This window comes from Epinephelus lanceolatus, chromosome 5, assembly GCF_041903045.1.
Source record: "Epinephelus lanceolatus isolate andai-2023 chromosome 5, ASM4190304v1, whole genome shotgun sequence".
NCBI lineage: Eukaryota > Metazoa > Chordata > Actinopteri > Perciformes > Serranidae > Epinephelus > Epinephelus lanceolatus.
This window is the reverse complement of record NC_135738.1, coordinates 12740956-12757875: the sequence shown is the minus strand read 5'-3', so window position 1 is coordinate 12757875 and position 16920 is coordinate 12740956. Positions and strand designations below refer to the sequence as shown.

At 40.3% G+C, this 16920-nt stretch overlaps 1 protein-coding gene across 1 annotated transcript in view; it reads right to left on the bottom strand.

Moving 5' to 3' along the window:
* Positions 1–4855: 4855 nt before the first annotated feature.
* Positions 4856–16920, bottom strand: part of cspg4 (chondroitin sulfate proteoglycan 4) — a 115978-nt gene continuing 103913 nt past the window's right edge. The window contains exons 9-11 of the mRNA XM_078167716.1: positions 15606–15766; positions 12061–12244; positions 4856–10465 (exon numbers count right to left, since the gene is read on the bottom strand). Coding sequence (XP_078023842.1) covers positions 8595–10465; positions 12061–12244; positions 15606–15766 — 2216 coding nt within the window. The 3' untranslated portion in view covers positions 4856–8594. The remainder of the gene's footprint in view (positions 10466–12060; positions 12245–15605; positions 15767–16920) is intronic.

Here is a 16920-nt window from a genome sequence, read left to right as displayed (position 1 = left end):
TTATGAAACCTGCAGGATGAGCGGCTCTGACAAGAGCTGAGGCAAACTGACAACAGGCCAGCGACACCGGCAGAAGACAGGAGAGCAGGAAAATGTACAAAGCTGAGAGAAACACTGAAAGCAAAGGCCATTCACTGGAAAGAATGACGGATGGAGACAACCTTGTTAAATGCTGACGAATGGCTGCAAGATCTGTTCTGGTTTCTTCATGTGCCTGTTTGCACCCTAACACCACCTGGTGGCCAAAAGACCTTAAAGCAGCTATAAAGAGCAGACAACAAAAGGTCGACAAAAAGATGTTTCCCTGGGAAAAATGCAGCGTCATAATAAATACAACTAAAATATCAACAATGCTTTGTCTTTCTCTTGGACACTGCATTTTAATACATCTCTTCTTGTAAAAGGAACAGTCTCTTGTCTATAACTTCCTCTCTTTGCCTAAATTTACCCCAGGCCATCACTTTAAATAACAGCCTTGACTGTTATTGAAGAAAATAAATTAAGAATACAAAATTAATCAACAGCATGTATAGTGTAACTATGCTGTGCTGGAAGACAACACAGTTTTGTGATACTAGGCGTTTCCTTCTTCAGCCCATTTCTGGAAAAATGAGGACTAGGGTTGCAGCGATATACCGGTTTTAAAAGATGATGGTTATCATACCCTGTTTATCTACAATATTGTAAATGCAACTGGACGGAGAATCTCTCCCTTATTTTAGATATTTTCTAAGGGGAGATTTTTTTACACATATTCCCATCAACAAAATGGTTTCAAGTTTCAATTATAGTAATAAAACAAATGTTCAACCAACAATAACCCTTCTGTTTTCATCCCTTACAGGATGATTCCGACTGATAATATAAATTCTGTAATACTGTGACACCCTGACACCGCAGTATTTTCTGAGACGGCTATCGCACTGTGAAAATTTCATACTGTTGCAATCCTACTGTGGATTTTTGTGAATATCTGGGGCGGGTTGCACAAAGCACCTTCAATTAAGATTTTCCTTAAAGTTTCCTCAAAATGGTCACTTTAGGTTTTCTATTTGTCTTGGTCTTATATTTAAGAAATCCCTAGACTGTTGCACAAAAGACCTTAGCAACCAAAAACACTTTAGACTCTATCTTAACTGCAAAATGTCTGAGTTTATGGTGATAAATGACAAACACTAACCAACCCTGAGAACAGTGTTCTGCACCCAGGGGAACCCAATGGATGCACTTTTGATTTAACACTTTAGATTTGACTAAATTAATTTTCATTACAATTTTCTTTCTCTATTATCGTTTTCTGTTATCTGGTATTTGGGGATCAAGTTTACTTTGTAGGATGTGCTTTCTGTGATTGTGTTCCTCCATAAGTATTATCCTTCCCTCCTCTGACCAACATGTTTTTCTTGTCTCGTTTTCTTCTTACATTTTTCACTATCCAATAAGTCAACTTTGTGAGACGATAACAGACATCACAAGCCTAAGTCCAAGCAAAACAAACAATCTCCATGAAAACTTTTTCCACTGTAAAATCTCTTTCAACTCAGTAAATGCGTTAACATCTTTCCTTAACTAAGGAAGCCTTTTAAGGGATTCTGTGCGACTGAGTATATCCCTCAGCTTGGGACAAATGAAGCCTTAAGTGTCATACTTAAGGAGAAAACTGGGTTATTTGGGGGCTTTTGTATCATTTTTAATAAATAAAGTCTTGGTTTTCAGAATGTGAAACACCTATCACCAAATTCACACAACAAATACAATTTTAAGCTCATAAAAGCAAGATGACAAGCTAGCAGCTAACACCTGTCAACTGCACTCTAAGCTAACGTTAGTTCTGAGAGGCTTAGCATCAAACATCAAAATATAACCTGAAACGTTTAAACTGTTGTCAATATGGACATGCTTCTGATCATTAGCTCGGTTATATTCTACACTATTCTTCCGTTCAGTTCATTTTACTGAAACCATGAGCACCAGCTTTGAATTTATTCACATTTACCTTCATGGTAAACAAGAGAGACAAGAAAACAATGCTGCTTTCCTACCTTCGAAGTGGTCCTAAAGTCCCATATGTGTCTAATCCTCAGTTAGTTATATTCCCTTAGTCTGTGCAGGTCCACCGATAACTGAATCAAAAGTTTCTCTTGTTAAAAATTAATCCGAGTTGTGAATATTGTCTTAAGAAGTCCATTGCTAACTGTGTATGCTAATCTCCTTTCTTCTTCCGCCATATTGTCTCCGGCGTCTTCCTGCGCCGGTTGTTGGGTACGCTTGTTTTCGTTACCTGGTTGTCTACACGATGAAACAGTACCGCAGCTATTCAGTGTAGACTTTACTCCGGGACAGCCCCTGCAGTACAGCAAGCGCCTATGGTTTACAACTGCAAATACCCCTGTGTTATGTACCTTACTGGCCACCGTACTGCAGACAGAACATGCACGGGTAACTGTCATGCAGTGTGATGTAATTTAGTTTATAGTTGAACTACAATAAAATAAAATAAAATAATATTAAATAAAATAAAAAGTGAAGTAAAGTAAAGTAACTTAAAATAAAATAATATAAATAAAATAAAAACTAAAGTAAAATGACATAAAATAATATAAAATAACAATTCAAGTGAAGTAAAATAACATAAAATAAAATTAAAAAAAAGTAGGTAAAGTAAAGTAAAATGAAATAAAATTAGATCAAATTAAATAAAGTAAAATAAAATAAAATAAAATATATGCAGAAGAGGGATTGCAGTTAATAAGGGGCATTCTGGTTATTTTGCTAAAATGTGGAATAACATCCCCCCATTAAATGGCCTACTGCTTCCAACACCGAGTTCTCCTCTGAATGAACTTGTTCTGAAAGTAAATAAATTACATAGTGCGACTCTAAACGTGCTATAATATTAATCACTGCATAGGCAGCAACTAATAAACTACTCTTTTTTTAATAAAGATGGGCAGCCTTTTCTATTGTTACAGTTTTTTTTGTTTAAAATTGTCTGAGTAAAGCTCTTTGATATGGCATTTTTCAAAACAAAAGTTAAAGCATGTTTCACAATGAAAGTATTTTGCTTGGAAGGGACAGGCACAGGAGCAAAAAAAGAAGAAAAAAAAAGAAGTGAAATAAAACTTAAGAGGAAAAACATCTGTTTAGAAAAGAACGAGCATATGGAAGATATAACAGTGAAAGGTTAATTGTTCCAAAGCTTAGCGGTGAAGACAGTAAAATGCACTGTCACCCTTCATTTGAAATCAAGCTCTGGAAACATCCAGTGACACTGGTTAACCAACGTGGCAAACTTTAAATTCCTATATGGGCAGAACAATTCAGAAATTCGCCTTAGTAATAACTAAAATTTGATTTAATTTAAAATCTAACTTGCAGGCAATGAAAACACAGCTGGAGTAATGTGCTCCCTGCAGTTTGTCGTGTTAGAAGATGGCCTCCTGCATTTGAACCCAAAGATGAACTGCAGCTCCAGAGTATAATGAATTACAGAAATCTTGGGATGCAGGCACAAAACATGGATTCATTTCTCAGCATTTACAAGTGAATAAACATGAATAAAATTTCTTAATTAGACAAAAAGGCCAATCACAGGCTTCCCAAGGTCATGGAATTCGTGTAAAAGTTAGGACATTAGAAAAACTGGGAATGGGCTGGGAATGGTTTAAAACAGCATGTTCTGAAAGTTTTGAATATACCGAATGTACCTATATTTTATTAGGTACACCTTGCTAGTACCAGGTTGAACCCCTTTTGCCTTCAGAACTACCTTAATTCTTGGTGTCACAGATTCAACAAGGTGCTGGAAACATTCCTCAGAGATTTTGGTCCATGTTGACATGATAGCATCACACAGTGGCTGCAGATTTGTCGGCTGCACATCCATGAAGTGAATCTCCCGTTCCACCACATCCCAAAGGTGCTCTATTGGATTGAGATCTGGTGACTGTGGAGGCCATTGGAGTACAGTGACCTCATTGTCATGTTCAAGAAACCAGTTTGAGATGATTTGAGCTTTGTGACATGGTGCGTTATCCTGCTGGAAGTAGCCATCAGAAGATGGGTACACTGTGGTCATAAAGGGATGGACACGGTCAGCAACAATACTCAGGTAGGCTGTGGTGTTTAAACCATGCTCAGTTGGTACTAAGGGGCCCAAAGTGTGCCAAGAAAATATCCCCACACCATTACACCACCACCACCACCACCACCAGCAGCCTGAACCATAAATAGTGCAAAGTGCTTTGCCTGTTGTTGAAAATATGTTCATTAAAATCCTAAAACATGTCTGACATTACATGAAATATGTTGGATTATTAAATTTAAACTCGTGCTGTGCTGCATAACTGTTGAAACATCACTATTATCACATGATACACATTGGTGTATAGCGGTAGTTGGCGGGAGTATCTAAAGTGCAAGTGAAGTTAGCAAACGCTAGCAGTTTGCTTACCCACAAACGGTCAAGAAGTGCGTGTTTCATAATGTGTTTCAAAGGACAAATATAATTCATGGCACAAGAGAGAGGCGGACACTCGCCACGCTGGATGGAGGCTCTGCACCAAAACGCCAGCGGCCAAATTTTATTGCAGAGAAACAAAGTGTGTGTACTGCTCCACATTAGGAAATGCACCCTACTTTAAATCACTGGTTGTCACAGAGGTTACCAGGCAGTCTATTTTAAACTCCCTAGTCATGGGAATGGGGTAAAATACTGTGGTAAAGTTATGGAAAGTTTTGAAAATTCACTGGTAAAAATATGTGGGAGCCCTGCAATTAAAAATGTTTAAAGACTCAAACAAGCTTTGAAAACTAGAACAATAAACCGACTGAAAACAATTAACGCAAGTTTTGTTGCATGAACGTTTTTATTTCCATTAGTGCCGAGAACAAGCTCAGAGGCATTCTGCAGCAATAGACAATTCTTCTTGTTCCAAAATCTAAACACTGCTTCATATTATCATGAAGGCACCTGCAATTTACAGATTACAGTTTAGTCTCTGACAAAGCACATGATGAGAGTATGACTTGATGTATGGGGGGTGACAGAAATAATAAATAATGAAAAATGAGGAATGGTGATGATGAAACTCTGCAATGACCTCGGGAAGCAGAAAACAGAGAAGTGATGGGCACCTGCACAAACACACACACACACACACACACACACACACACACACACAGATACACACAAACAACGAGATACACACAGAGACACATTCAGGCATACCTTGAAGATGAGCCTAATTAAATGTAGTTACATGTACATATCGATGCAAAACATGATATATATATACTTCGAGTTGCTAATCAAGCCCAAAAATCATACTCAGAAACCAAATATTTACACATAACACTGGGAAGATGTGGATGTGATATCCTGAAGGAAAAACCAGTACTTTTATTTCAGCTATCTGTAAGAGACGTCACTGGAAATACACAGTCTCCTGAAACACATCACTTCCTGAGCTCTGTGCTGTCTGTAAAATCTCTATTTCCTGCTCTCGAAACACTACAAAAATATAAGCTCAATAAACGCTGAATACTGCAAAGAAATTATCGTATATTCAGAATATGACTAACAAAGGATAAGGCGTCATACAGCGTGAGAAAAGAAATGTACAGCAAATAGTTCTCAGAAGAAATAGTTAAGTCTTTCTTTTCTTTAGTGGATCAAAAACAGTTATCTGATTTCCTTGCTGTGCTTCACGTTAAGTACTTCATTCAACATTCAATACACAGATAACCATCACAGGTCAGAGTGACAATAAAGACGTCTAAAGAGGAACAAAAGGAGTCTGATTTACAGTAACGCTCTTCCTAGTTTCAACATACAAAACAAGACTGAAGAGTAAAAAAAAAAAATTCATTATATGACAGTCTGTATATTTAGCTTAGATATGGAATGCTTAAAATCAAAAACTAGCTGTGAAGACGTAAAAACAAACTGTCTTCATTTTCTTCATCAATGTACCCTAACCAGTGGAGCATTTGTTTCATTATCCAAGTCCCCAGCACCAACCGGTATTTTATGAATTCTTAATTGCAGACTTGGAAACTGGAAACATCCCAGTTTGAGATGACCTCACCCCTGCATGTCAGCCAGTACGGATGTGTTAAAGACCAGTACTACTGAAATAACCTCCTGCCTGTGGTCTGCTAACTGTGTACTGTGTAGTTCTGCGGTCAGTGCTGTGCCAGTCCAGTGAATATTTACAAGCACTTTGGAAGCATGCAGAAATAATATCATGTGAAAGATGATGACATAACTCCGAGCTAAATTCAATCAAACCTGCGAAAGTTGTTGCACAAACTTTTTAATTCTAAACAGTCGCAAACTGTCTCCTTTTTCCACACAAAAGTAAAACTACTGAAATGCTATCATGTGATGACATTAAAGTAATAGTTAGATATTTTGAGACAAAGGTTATTCACTCTCTTACAGAGAATTAGATGACAAGATAGATACCACTCGCATACTCTCTAAATATGAAGCCACAGCTAGAGGGCTGTTGGCTTAGCTTAGCATAAAGACTGGAGACAGGGGAAACGGCCCATTGTTTCAACAGCACAAATTTCCTAAGCCCCAGTAGTCCAAAAAATGTCCCACTAAGCCCATTTCTCACATGGCCCATTAACCCAAAAACAAACACCCACTGCTTCAAAGTCTGGTTTCTCTAAAAACACACACTTCCTGCAGTAGACAACCCGATTGCCAGAGGAAATGTTTGCATTGTGCGTTTCTGTAAACCATTTTAGATTTGTCAACGAAGCTGTGATAAAGGTGTGGTGAGGTTTAGGCACAAAAATACACTTGGTAATGGTTAAGAAAAGACCAGATTTTGGCTTACAACATCCATGTTTGGTGGCACAAAAGCAAAGTGTCAGTAAAAACACCTGGGATAAGTTGCTCAAACGCCACTGAGAAAATGCTGCGAACGGTCAGTAAAAATACCCGGGATCAGTGGCTCATACACAGGTAGGAAACACTACGCAGGGTTGGCAAAAAACACCAGGGATTGGTGGCTCAAATGTCATTGGGTCACGTCACAAAGGGTCATAAAAGAAACACAGAGGATCAGTGGCTCGAATGCTGCTGGGTGAGCCGTAAAGGATAGGAAAAAACACCTGGGATCGGTGGCTCAAACACCACTGGGAAACGCCGTGAAGTGTTGGTAAAAACACCAGGGATTGGTGGCTCAAATGTCGCTGAAAAAGCTGTGAAGGATAAGTAAAAACATCTGAGGCAAGTTGCTCAAATGCAGATGAGAAAACGCTGCAAAGGGTCAGTAAAAACACCTGGGATCTGTTGCTCAGAAATGCCATGAAGGATTGGTAAAACACCTCGGACCGATGGCTTAAGAGCAGCTAGGAAACACCACAAAGGGTTGTCAAAAACACCCAGGATCTGTGGCTCAAAAACCACTGGGAAATGTTGCGAAGGGTTGTTAAAAATACCTGGGATTGATGGCTCAGACGCTACTGAGAAACACTTTGAAGGGCTGGTAAAAACACCCATCGTAAGTGGCTCAAATGCAGCTGGGAAACTGAAACTACCTGCAGGGAGCGTACATTTTTGGAGACACGAGACTTGAAAGCAATAGGTCTTTGTTTTTGGGACACCTGTCTGTCCATTGCGATAATTTGGGGACTAATGGGGCTTCATAATTTGGGTTGTCTAATCAACAGCACTGCACCAGAAACAGCTAGCTTGTTTGAGCAAACCAGGTTCAAGAACTCGCTGTGTCCAGCCAAGAAATAATCCCCCGCAATGACACCACAACTTCTTGTTTTTACTTTGTCGTTTTTGATATAATGTTGATAAGTGGGCTTCACGGGTGACCTCCCGAGTTGTTTCCCCCTTTTCATTGGGTTTAGCTAAGTCACATGACGCATCTCCTTGCTGTAGTTTGCTGTATAACAGATTACAGTGGCATCAATCTTCTCATTTAACTCTGAGGAAAACAAGTGAATAAGTATATTTTCCAAAATCTTTTACTACTCCTTTAAACTGAATTTAGCCCTGAGAAACACAACGGTACCTTAAAAACATTAAAAAATAAAAGAGAAAACACAAAGCGGCACTTTTCCATCTTCTCGATAATACAGCATATATTTACCTCATCATCTATGTACAATCCTTATCAACTTTCCTGATGAACCAAAAACTAAAATCAAACCATCACAAAGACTTTAAATCACCTACCCACCCCAACGAATAATATTGGCCTATGATATCATATGGAATACAATGACAGAGCACACCCAAGATAACTTTTTGCAAACACATGGCATGTTTATGTCTTCATTTGTGCCCTTCGACATAGAGGAATGATAAAACTAAAATAAATATACATGACCTGAGCCTCCTTAGATAACAAACTGCCTCTTTCTTTGCCAATAAGTATTCAGTGTTTCGTTGCCTGAGAATTTATCCACAGTTACGTTGAGATAAGTAAATAACCAATGGTGTTAGAAAATAATTTTCTTTTAAACTGGTGCGGCAAGAGGTCTTTAATACTGAGAGGAATGATTTGAGGAGACTTCCAAACACTTGAGGATCCACCTCCCTCTGTGTCTTATCTCAAAGTGTCTCAGACCCAGTACTGGTTCTTTTTCAAGGCCGGGTTCGTTGTCCGACAACTCTGCAACAACTCTGGATCTGCGTCTTTGGAGTCCATGTTGGACATGGGGATGTTATTGGCTGGGTCAGTTTTGCGAAAGGTTTCTGCGCTGGCCACCTCTCCGTTTTTGGGCTTGGATGCTGCCGTCTGGACGTCGTGCTTGCCCGTCTTGTTTTTACGGATCAGGTAGTAGGCCAAGATGGCCGCCAGCAGCAAGAGGAGAAGGATCACCAGGATCGGGATGAGAATAGACCAGAAGTTGCTGCGCCGGGTGACATGTGGTTTCCCATGGGCGCTAGAGCCAGAGGATGCTGTGGTGGGGGCATCTCCGTGGGGCCAGTCCATGTTGCCCCTCCAGCGAGGGCTAGCTGGAGTGGGACGAGGGGCCGCAGCTACACCAGGGAGGTCATTACTGTCCTTCGATGGGGCATCTGAGGGAACCCTCAACAGTGTAGCAGGGTAGACCCCGGAGGCATTGTAGGGGCCCGTCTGGAAGGAAAGCACACACTCTGCAGGAGGAACCCCGTGGGCTTTGAGCAGGAAGCGCGCCTCATCCTGACTGACACTACCTTTGGATCCAGAGTTGCCATTTAGGATTTCCATAGCTACCCGTCCCTCATCCAGCTCCTTCTGGCTGAATGTGTCCACTGGCTGACCTGCACCAGGACCTCCAGCCCTCACAAAACGAGCCCCCTGTGGCTGTTGGATGACGGTGAATGTGGGGGAGGTTCTGGTCTTGTTTGCCAGGGGAGTTGCATCCAGAAGCTTCCTGTCCAGTTGAACGAGAGCACCTTGGGGTAAGAGAGGATCCTGAGCGATGTTGGCCAGAGGCTGGACTGTGATGTTGAGGACAGAGGAGACATTAGCAGCCCTGCTACGGGCCACAAATGCAACGCTGTCTCGAGGGGAAGTGGATTTAACAAAGCGGACACTGACTCGACCTTCTTTGATCTGCTTCTGGGTGAATGCCGATGTAGGCTGCCGGTCTACCATGACAGCTGCATACTTGGGAACACTTGTGATCTTGTAAAGGATGTCCTCCTCAACAGGGCCGCCAGTTGTGGCCTTCAGCATCTCCTCAGTCACCAGGGTCTCATCATCGCCTTGCTTCACCTTGATCTCAGGGGCTTTGTCAAGAATCAGGGTGCGAGCTAGGATGCCGATGTGGAGAGTGTGTGGCTCTGTTTGGTGTTCTCCATCTGACACAATGAACTCCATAAAGTCATCGGTGAGGCTGCCGTAGCTGACGAAGCCCACCTGCCCACGATTGACCATCTCTTGGGTGAACTCAGAGATGGGGTCCGTGGTGAATGAATCAACCAGGCGACCATTGCTGGGGGCTTTGGTCACTTTGAAGTGCACCTCGTCTGGTGGACTGTCCTCGTCTTGAGTGTTAAGATGCTTCTGGGTCAAAATGGTCATGGAGCCTTGAAGAACCTCCAAGAGCATATCTGTGGTGACAAGCTTGGGGGCGTCAGAGCCCCGCCGTTTGATTGAGATGTTAAATACTTCCTCCAGGACCACGGATTCTGCAGGTGAGGGCAAACCCTGACCCTCGGACTTGAGTCGGGCTCTGAAAGCGAAGCTGTCCAAGGAAGCCCCTGAGTCATCATGGAGAAACTCCAGCTTTCCTTGAGTTACATCTTCCTGCGTGAAGGTTGGGGCGTTACGGGGCAGGTCCTGACCACCCAGGGTGATACGACCGTGGTCAGGGAAACGCTTCATCTCAAAAACCACATATGCATCGTCTCGCTGAGCTTCAGGTAGGCTAGCTAGGAGGTTGGAGGCGTCAAGAACGGAATCATCAATGACTTTCCTCTGGCCTTGAACAACATCCAAACCTGAGACGAGACAATAAAAACAAATGTCAAAATTAGTTTTCAAAGACACTTTTTATCCAGTCTTGGCTGTCTTCTATTGACATTTAATTATGCAGCAAAGTACATTGACGCTGATATCTCATTAGTAAACACAGATGGAGCAGGGGGGTTGTGTTTTTTGGCAGTAGTGATACATCCCTTTATGACTTTGGACTATCCAGGCAATAAAGAATTATAGAACATAATATAGAAGTTATTCTAAAACTCTATGAAAACTGAGTTGAAGAACAAGCTGGAATTTCCCTGCATAATGGCAGATTAATCAGAAATGTACAACAATGTAAATTTGACCAGAATGAACATGTTTCACCACAAAATTATTCGCAGATATTTGATATGATTGAATAGTGACTGCACTGTGACTGTTGGGTGAATTCAGGCGTTTTGTTTTTTTTTATCTGTGAACAAAGTTTATTACTGTGTGTATTGTTGTTGTGGGTTTTTTTTTTTGGTCCTTTTTTCCTGTGTGCAAATAGTTTGCTAGTTGTGTGCTTTTACCAAAGTAGTCCTAATGTTTTCTTTGTTGTATAATGACCTTATGAAGCACTTTGTGACCTTAGTCTGCGAAAAGCGCTATAAAAATAAACTTGATTACTTTACTTTACTACTACAGTACTTGAGCCAGTCAATCAATGTTTGAATGCTGAATGACGTTTGTTCTGTGTGAGTAAAAAAATAATCACAGTTAACATGTTTAAACACCCACTTTGCATTTGGAGACTAAAAAGGACAGAGGAAACACAAGGTTTAAGCAACTTTACTGTTCCTAGCAAGGTAATTTCTCTCTCCTTACTGTTTGTTACTGTCTGTCCGTATTATTATTTAGTTATTTCAAAAATTGTTACGCATGCAGAGAGGCTAGCAGGCCCTGACTGTCCACCACTGAATGTTTCCCACTTAAACTGAGGCCCCTCAATCTAGAGTTCCACTTACAGCCTTGCAAATGAATGTATCCTCTGAGATACAAAAGAGTTTTGGGATTAGAATACTTCTACATAAAACTATTCAGAATCAAAGTGATACTCTACCCATACTATGTTGTATCTCCTAAGTATGAAACACTTAAAATAAGCTGTGCAGGATGATAACCATTATTCAATGACCTGTAAAGACCACAGAGGGAGTGTTTTTATTACATTACGCAATATTAAAATTCTTTAGCTCCAGCTTTAAGGCAACCTACAAACACTATTGTTTGATTTCTGTTTTATTAATGACTGTCTCATTTATTTGTTTTTGTTGTTTTATTTAACTGTTAACAGGCTGCTGTAAGAGAGCATGTATGCTCACCAGGTCCACCCTGTATGACTAAAGGTTAAATAAATACACATCTGACGTGTTTGTTTAAATAAAACAAAGCTGCAGCTGGTGAAAACAATACGTCCACATTGTGACTCTGGTGCCCTTATGTTAGGCGGAGCCCTCTAATGGGGCTTTACCACACATCTCTTCATCTCAACATCTGCAAGAATCTTTACACAAAAACTACAATTCAGTTTTTAGTAGTGACGGATTGGTGATTTATTTAAATTTTGATGTCAAATATTAGATTGTACCTTTGTTCTTCCACAGCTGGGAGGAGATGTTGCTGTGTGCAGCGTAGTAAGAGACGGTGATGGGCAGGATGTGACGGACATCAGGGGCTGGTTGGGATGCCAGAGTGAGCTCTACGGAGTCCCTCACCACCCAGAAAGGCTCCTCAGGTATCTGGTGCTCATAGTAGACCCGTCCTGACTCCAGCTGTGTGACAAGGGAAACAAAATCAGAACATGATGAGCTGTTAAACACTTTCAAAATCAATACTGGAGTGGGTAAACAGTTGAAGTATAAAAACAGCCAAGTTAACGTTATTAAATCGTGACACAAGGGTCTACTGGAGAAAAATATAATATCAGTAATTATGTTAAAATACCTCGTAGGACACAGTACTTGAGTATGCTGCTGAAGCATCTACTACTTTATCATCTGTAGGATTTTATCTTTCAATATAACCAAAGACTGAACAAGGATAGCAGTGCTGTGAGGTGTAAGTGACGGGCAAAGACGATTAATATTTCATAAATGAAAGTATGCAGACTGAGTAACATTATTGATGTGGACCTTAAAGGACAAGGTACTGTCCAGGATGACACGCAGACTCTTAACCTGAGGGGACAGACGGACTTTGGAGTTGTCAATGGTCAGAGAGAAACTGTGGTTTAGCCACAGTAGATTTATACCTACACGGGGAACCTACATTTAGTTTGCTAAAATATATTTCACTGCTCTCTTTCCCGCTGACGTTTGTGAGCAAGGCAGTAAAATGGGAGCTCAAATGGCTGTAGCAGTGGTTTGGCTCAGCTGAACTGGGATCCGGGTTTAAGAACTGGAATGTGACGGCCTGCGTTCGCTCCCTGAGGTCACCGTGACCTCAACTCAACTATTCTGTCTCTGCCTCTCTCCTCCTCACACACACACACACACACACACACAGCTGAACAACTCAAATAATCAAATCGTGTTTCCAGCTCGACATCGTGTTAGATTTTCTGTCACACTCTAAACACAGCAGTTTGCTGGGAAAGAATTTGTTCTCATGCTCATCCAAGCACGGTCAGATGTCAGGAATGGAAATCAGACGAGAGTGAGAGCACGCTGGCACCCTGGCAGACAAACACTGGGCCTACAGTACATGTGACGTGCTGCTACATGATCAAGTTGTTTGCCCTATAATCCTAAACCAAATCCAGTAAATGCTACAAATGCTACGAGGATATTTGGTTATGTAATCTGAGTAAACTGAAAATAGAAGTGCCTTTTTGCTTCGCAGACAGTAAGTAAGAAATAAAAAAATCACACTCAGTGAACAAAGAGGCTCTTTGTAATCAGGGGCCACACCCTGATGACGAGTTTGGTTTAAAACACGTAGGTGTGCGCCCTTAAAAACCTGATTATATTTTATTCAAGACTCTTGAAATTTGTGTTTCTTGTTTGCATGTAATCTGAATATTTCTTCTGGCACTGAGGCTACTTTGCCAATTGTACAGTAAAGATAAAACAGCTGTAATAAATTCCTTTAAATCTCCTCATTTGTTGGGTATCACTCTTTAACTGTGTCTATTTACATCCTCTCCATCCCTGTCCATGACACACAGCAGCTGTGACAGAGACTGCAAGACTGCATTCATCCAGTCTTAACATACATATTAAATGATCAGAGGTAAAATCTGATAACGTTAAAAGCTTATTAGCATGGATGCTCATGTTTATGGGGACCCAAAATATCAGAATGACACAAAGTCATATCAATGACACCCCCTGCTGGTGAAGAACAGGAACATGTTGATGCCTCATATTGCACACATAGATGGTCTGTTGATATTTAAACTTAAATTAGGAGCACACTGTTTCAGTTTATGTGAAGCAGAAGGTAAAACTGTAGAGAGAGTAACATTTAATGGTTTCCTAAAGGGGAAAATACTTTGTCTGGTACAGGATTTAAATGAGCTTTAAGGCTACATGGGATGACTAGATGTTTGTTGCATTGTATTGCATTGTACATAAAAAATTGATTTTTAGTTTTGTCTTGAACAGAATATTCCCCTCTGTGTCTGCTACATGTGGCCAGTGTAAATCAGTGTTCTGTAGATATAAATGGTTTATTTATTCTATGGTAACAAAAACACAAGGATTCTAATTTTCAAGTGATTGCAAACTAATGAAAACATCTGGATATTATATACTACTTCTGCCAATATTTTTCTCCAAATCCTGCACACCTGACGTTTAGTTACGTCATCTTCAAAATCAGATTTTTTTCCATGAAATCTTTTCTCAGAATTCTGAAATAATGATCTTGATAATTCAGAAAAACAGAGCAGAGCTAAGACGTAGCTTTCACTTCGTCCAGCCCAGTTTGCATTGGTGTGCAGGTTTCTCCTCTGCCATCCTTTGTTGATTCAATTCAATTCAATTTTATTTATAAAGCCCAATATCACAAATCACAATTTGCCTCACAGGGCTTTACAGCATACGACATCCCTCTGTCCTTATGACCCTCGTCTATTGTACCGATGCACCCAAGACAAACTTTTTTACAGCAGCCTTGAGACGTTGCAGCTTTCACTTCACAGCTGGGGTCCCCACCAGAACATTTTGAACATCAGACTGTGCACCGGTTTGTCAGTTTTTGGCAAAATGTCTTTTAGTTTGACACAGTAAAAGTCCCTTGGCACTTTTCGGTTTTTATTCAGGGAGAGGGGGGACAAATGCTCATGTTCTAACCCAAAATCAATGTCTATGCGCTTTCGCCACTGCGATGATTTATATGACGTCTTAAGTCCATACTGGTTGATATAAATAAATCCTGTGAGCCTGTGTCACAAACATGTCCTCCTCAATCCATCTTAAAGTTATAACAAGTCACCCATGTCAACACTGTTGTATTAATCTAGATTGAGTGAGCTTCACAATCGTGGTTAATCTGAAAAACATGATTAAAAGCTATCAGACGAGCACAAAGCTGCAACCGCAAGCCTTTAAATTATTCAAATTTCCACCTCTTGCAGAGCTGCAGCACCAGTTTGTGTTGAGAGAAGGATTAGTTGTGTTTTTATGCATTAAAGCAGCATTATGTCTCCTCATACGTCTGTCTGATGGTCTGTGCAGCCGACAGCTGCAGTGCCTTTAACAGCCACGACTGCTGTTGTAACACAAACCTGCTATTAATAGGAACGTGTGACCTGAAAGTAGAGCGGATTTATTTGAAAAGACGACAAAGAATAAACGTTGAACTCACAGTGCCCCTTAATGCGACTGATAAAGAAAATGTCATCAAAAGATGCTTTTGATTTTGGCTTTCCTGACAGTTTTTTTAATCCACAAACTTTTTCATTATTTTTCTTCCTTTGATGTATTTTACTGTTTAAGATATTTACTTTTTACTGTTACAAATAATTCATTACTATCATTTAATGTTAATGCAGGGTATTAATTTTAAGAAGGGAACAAGGGAAATAAGTTAAATGTCTCCCAAAAGAAACACTTTGCAGCAACACACACATTTAGCATCACACACACACACACACACACACACACACACACACACACAGAAGGTAATTACCTGTGTTTGTGAGAAGCTGGTAATTTCCTCATACTGGTTCATGTCATTGGCCAGGATGAGTCTTCCCAAACGAGGTGGGCGGACGAGAGAGTAGCTTATCTCGTTTCCATCCTCACTGGTTACAGCCCCCAGATTGGCACTTGTGATAGACTGCCTTGTTCCTGTGAGAAAACACACACACACACACACACACACACACACACACACTTGAGTGCTGTGATGACTCTGTGGAAAACGGCCTCTTGTGTGATGTGTAGTTGAGCTTGTAAAACTAAACAGAGTCTAGACTTGCCTACAACGTCAGTGGTTACAGTAACTCATGCACGTAACTGTGCACGAGAGTTTCCTGATGGAGAGAATTTCGTTCCAAAAGCTTATCCAAGCTTTAAAAAAAATTTGACAACTCATTTCCTGCGTCATGCATGAAAGTAAAGTTCATTATGAGCTGAGGTTTTTGACCGTGCTCACACCTGTGCTCATGATATGGAGAAGTTGTGATACGTTAAAAACACTAAAAATAAAGTGATATTGTTTTTCAAAGTATTTAAACATATTTCAAACAAAACTAAATCAAGGCTGGACTGTCAAAGTAAGAGTAACGTGAGTTCATGTAACTTGAAAAGCTGAATTTATGTGATAAAATGCACCCTTGTTAAATTCTTTTCACTACAGGGGTTTTGTAGCCGCAAGTGTCCTCGGTCTGGTGTGACCAGTAGCTCGTAGTGGCTAATGTTAGCATAGATACGGTGTAGCTAAGTTAGCAGTGGTACACCGTAAAACCATATAACGGATGTAGAATCGCACCTAAGTGCACATCTCCTTCCATCCTCAACTGTCTGTCAGACCTTTTACACATACGTCCGTTAAAAAAAAATCCTCATACTGTGAAAATCTCATACCGCTGCAACCCTTCTTATGATTTTTCTATACTTGTGCTCCTGCTTCACAATATTTTATCGGATAGTTTCAGTTTCAGATCAACATAATAAATGTCTTAAAAACAACTGACTCAAGAGAACCTTGAGAAAAGAGCAACGTCATTGAACTACTGCCTTGTAATTACAACGTCTGGCCTCAGAGGCCGCTGCTCAGCAACATTTATCAGGGTGTCTACAGGTATTAGTTAAAAAATTAATGCTTTTAAGACCTGTTCAAGACATGTTTTAACCCAAATTTAGGACAGATTTTTGGACAAATCATGTTCTACTTATTTAAGTAGTATTTATGTGGTCTTGTGCAAAAGTAGGTGTTATGTAAGAATATGGTTATTAGAGTAATTTAAGTCAATCTTCATTTTGCAAACAGATGCAAGTCT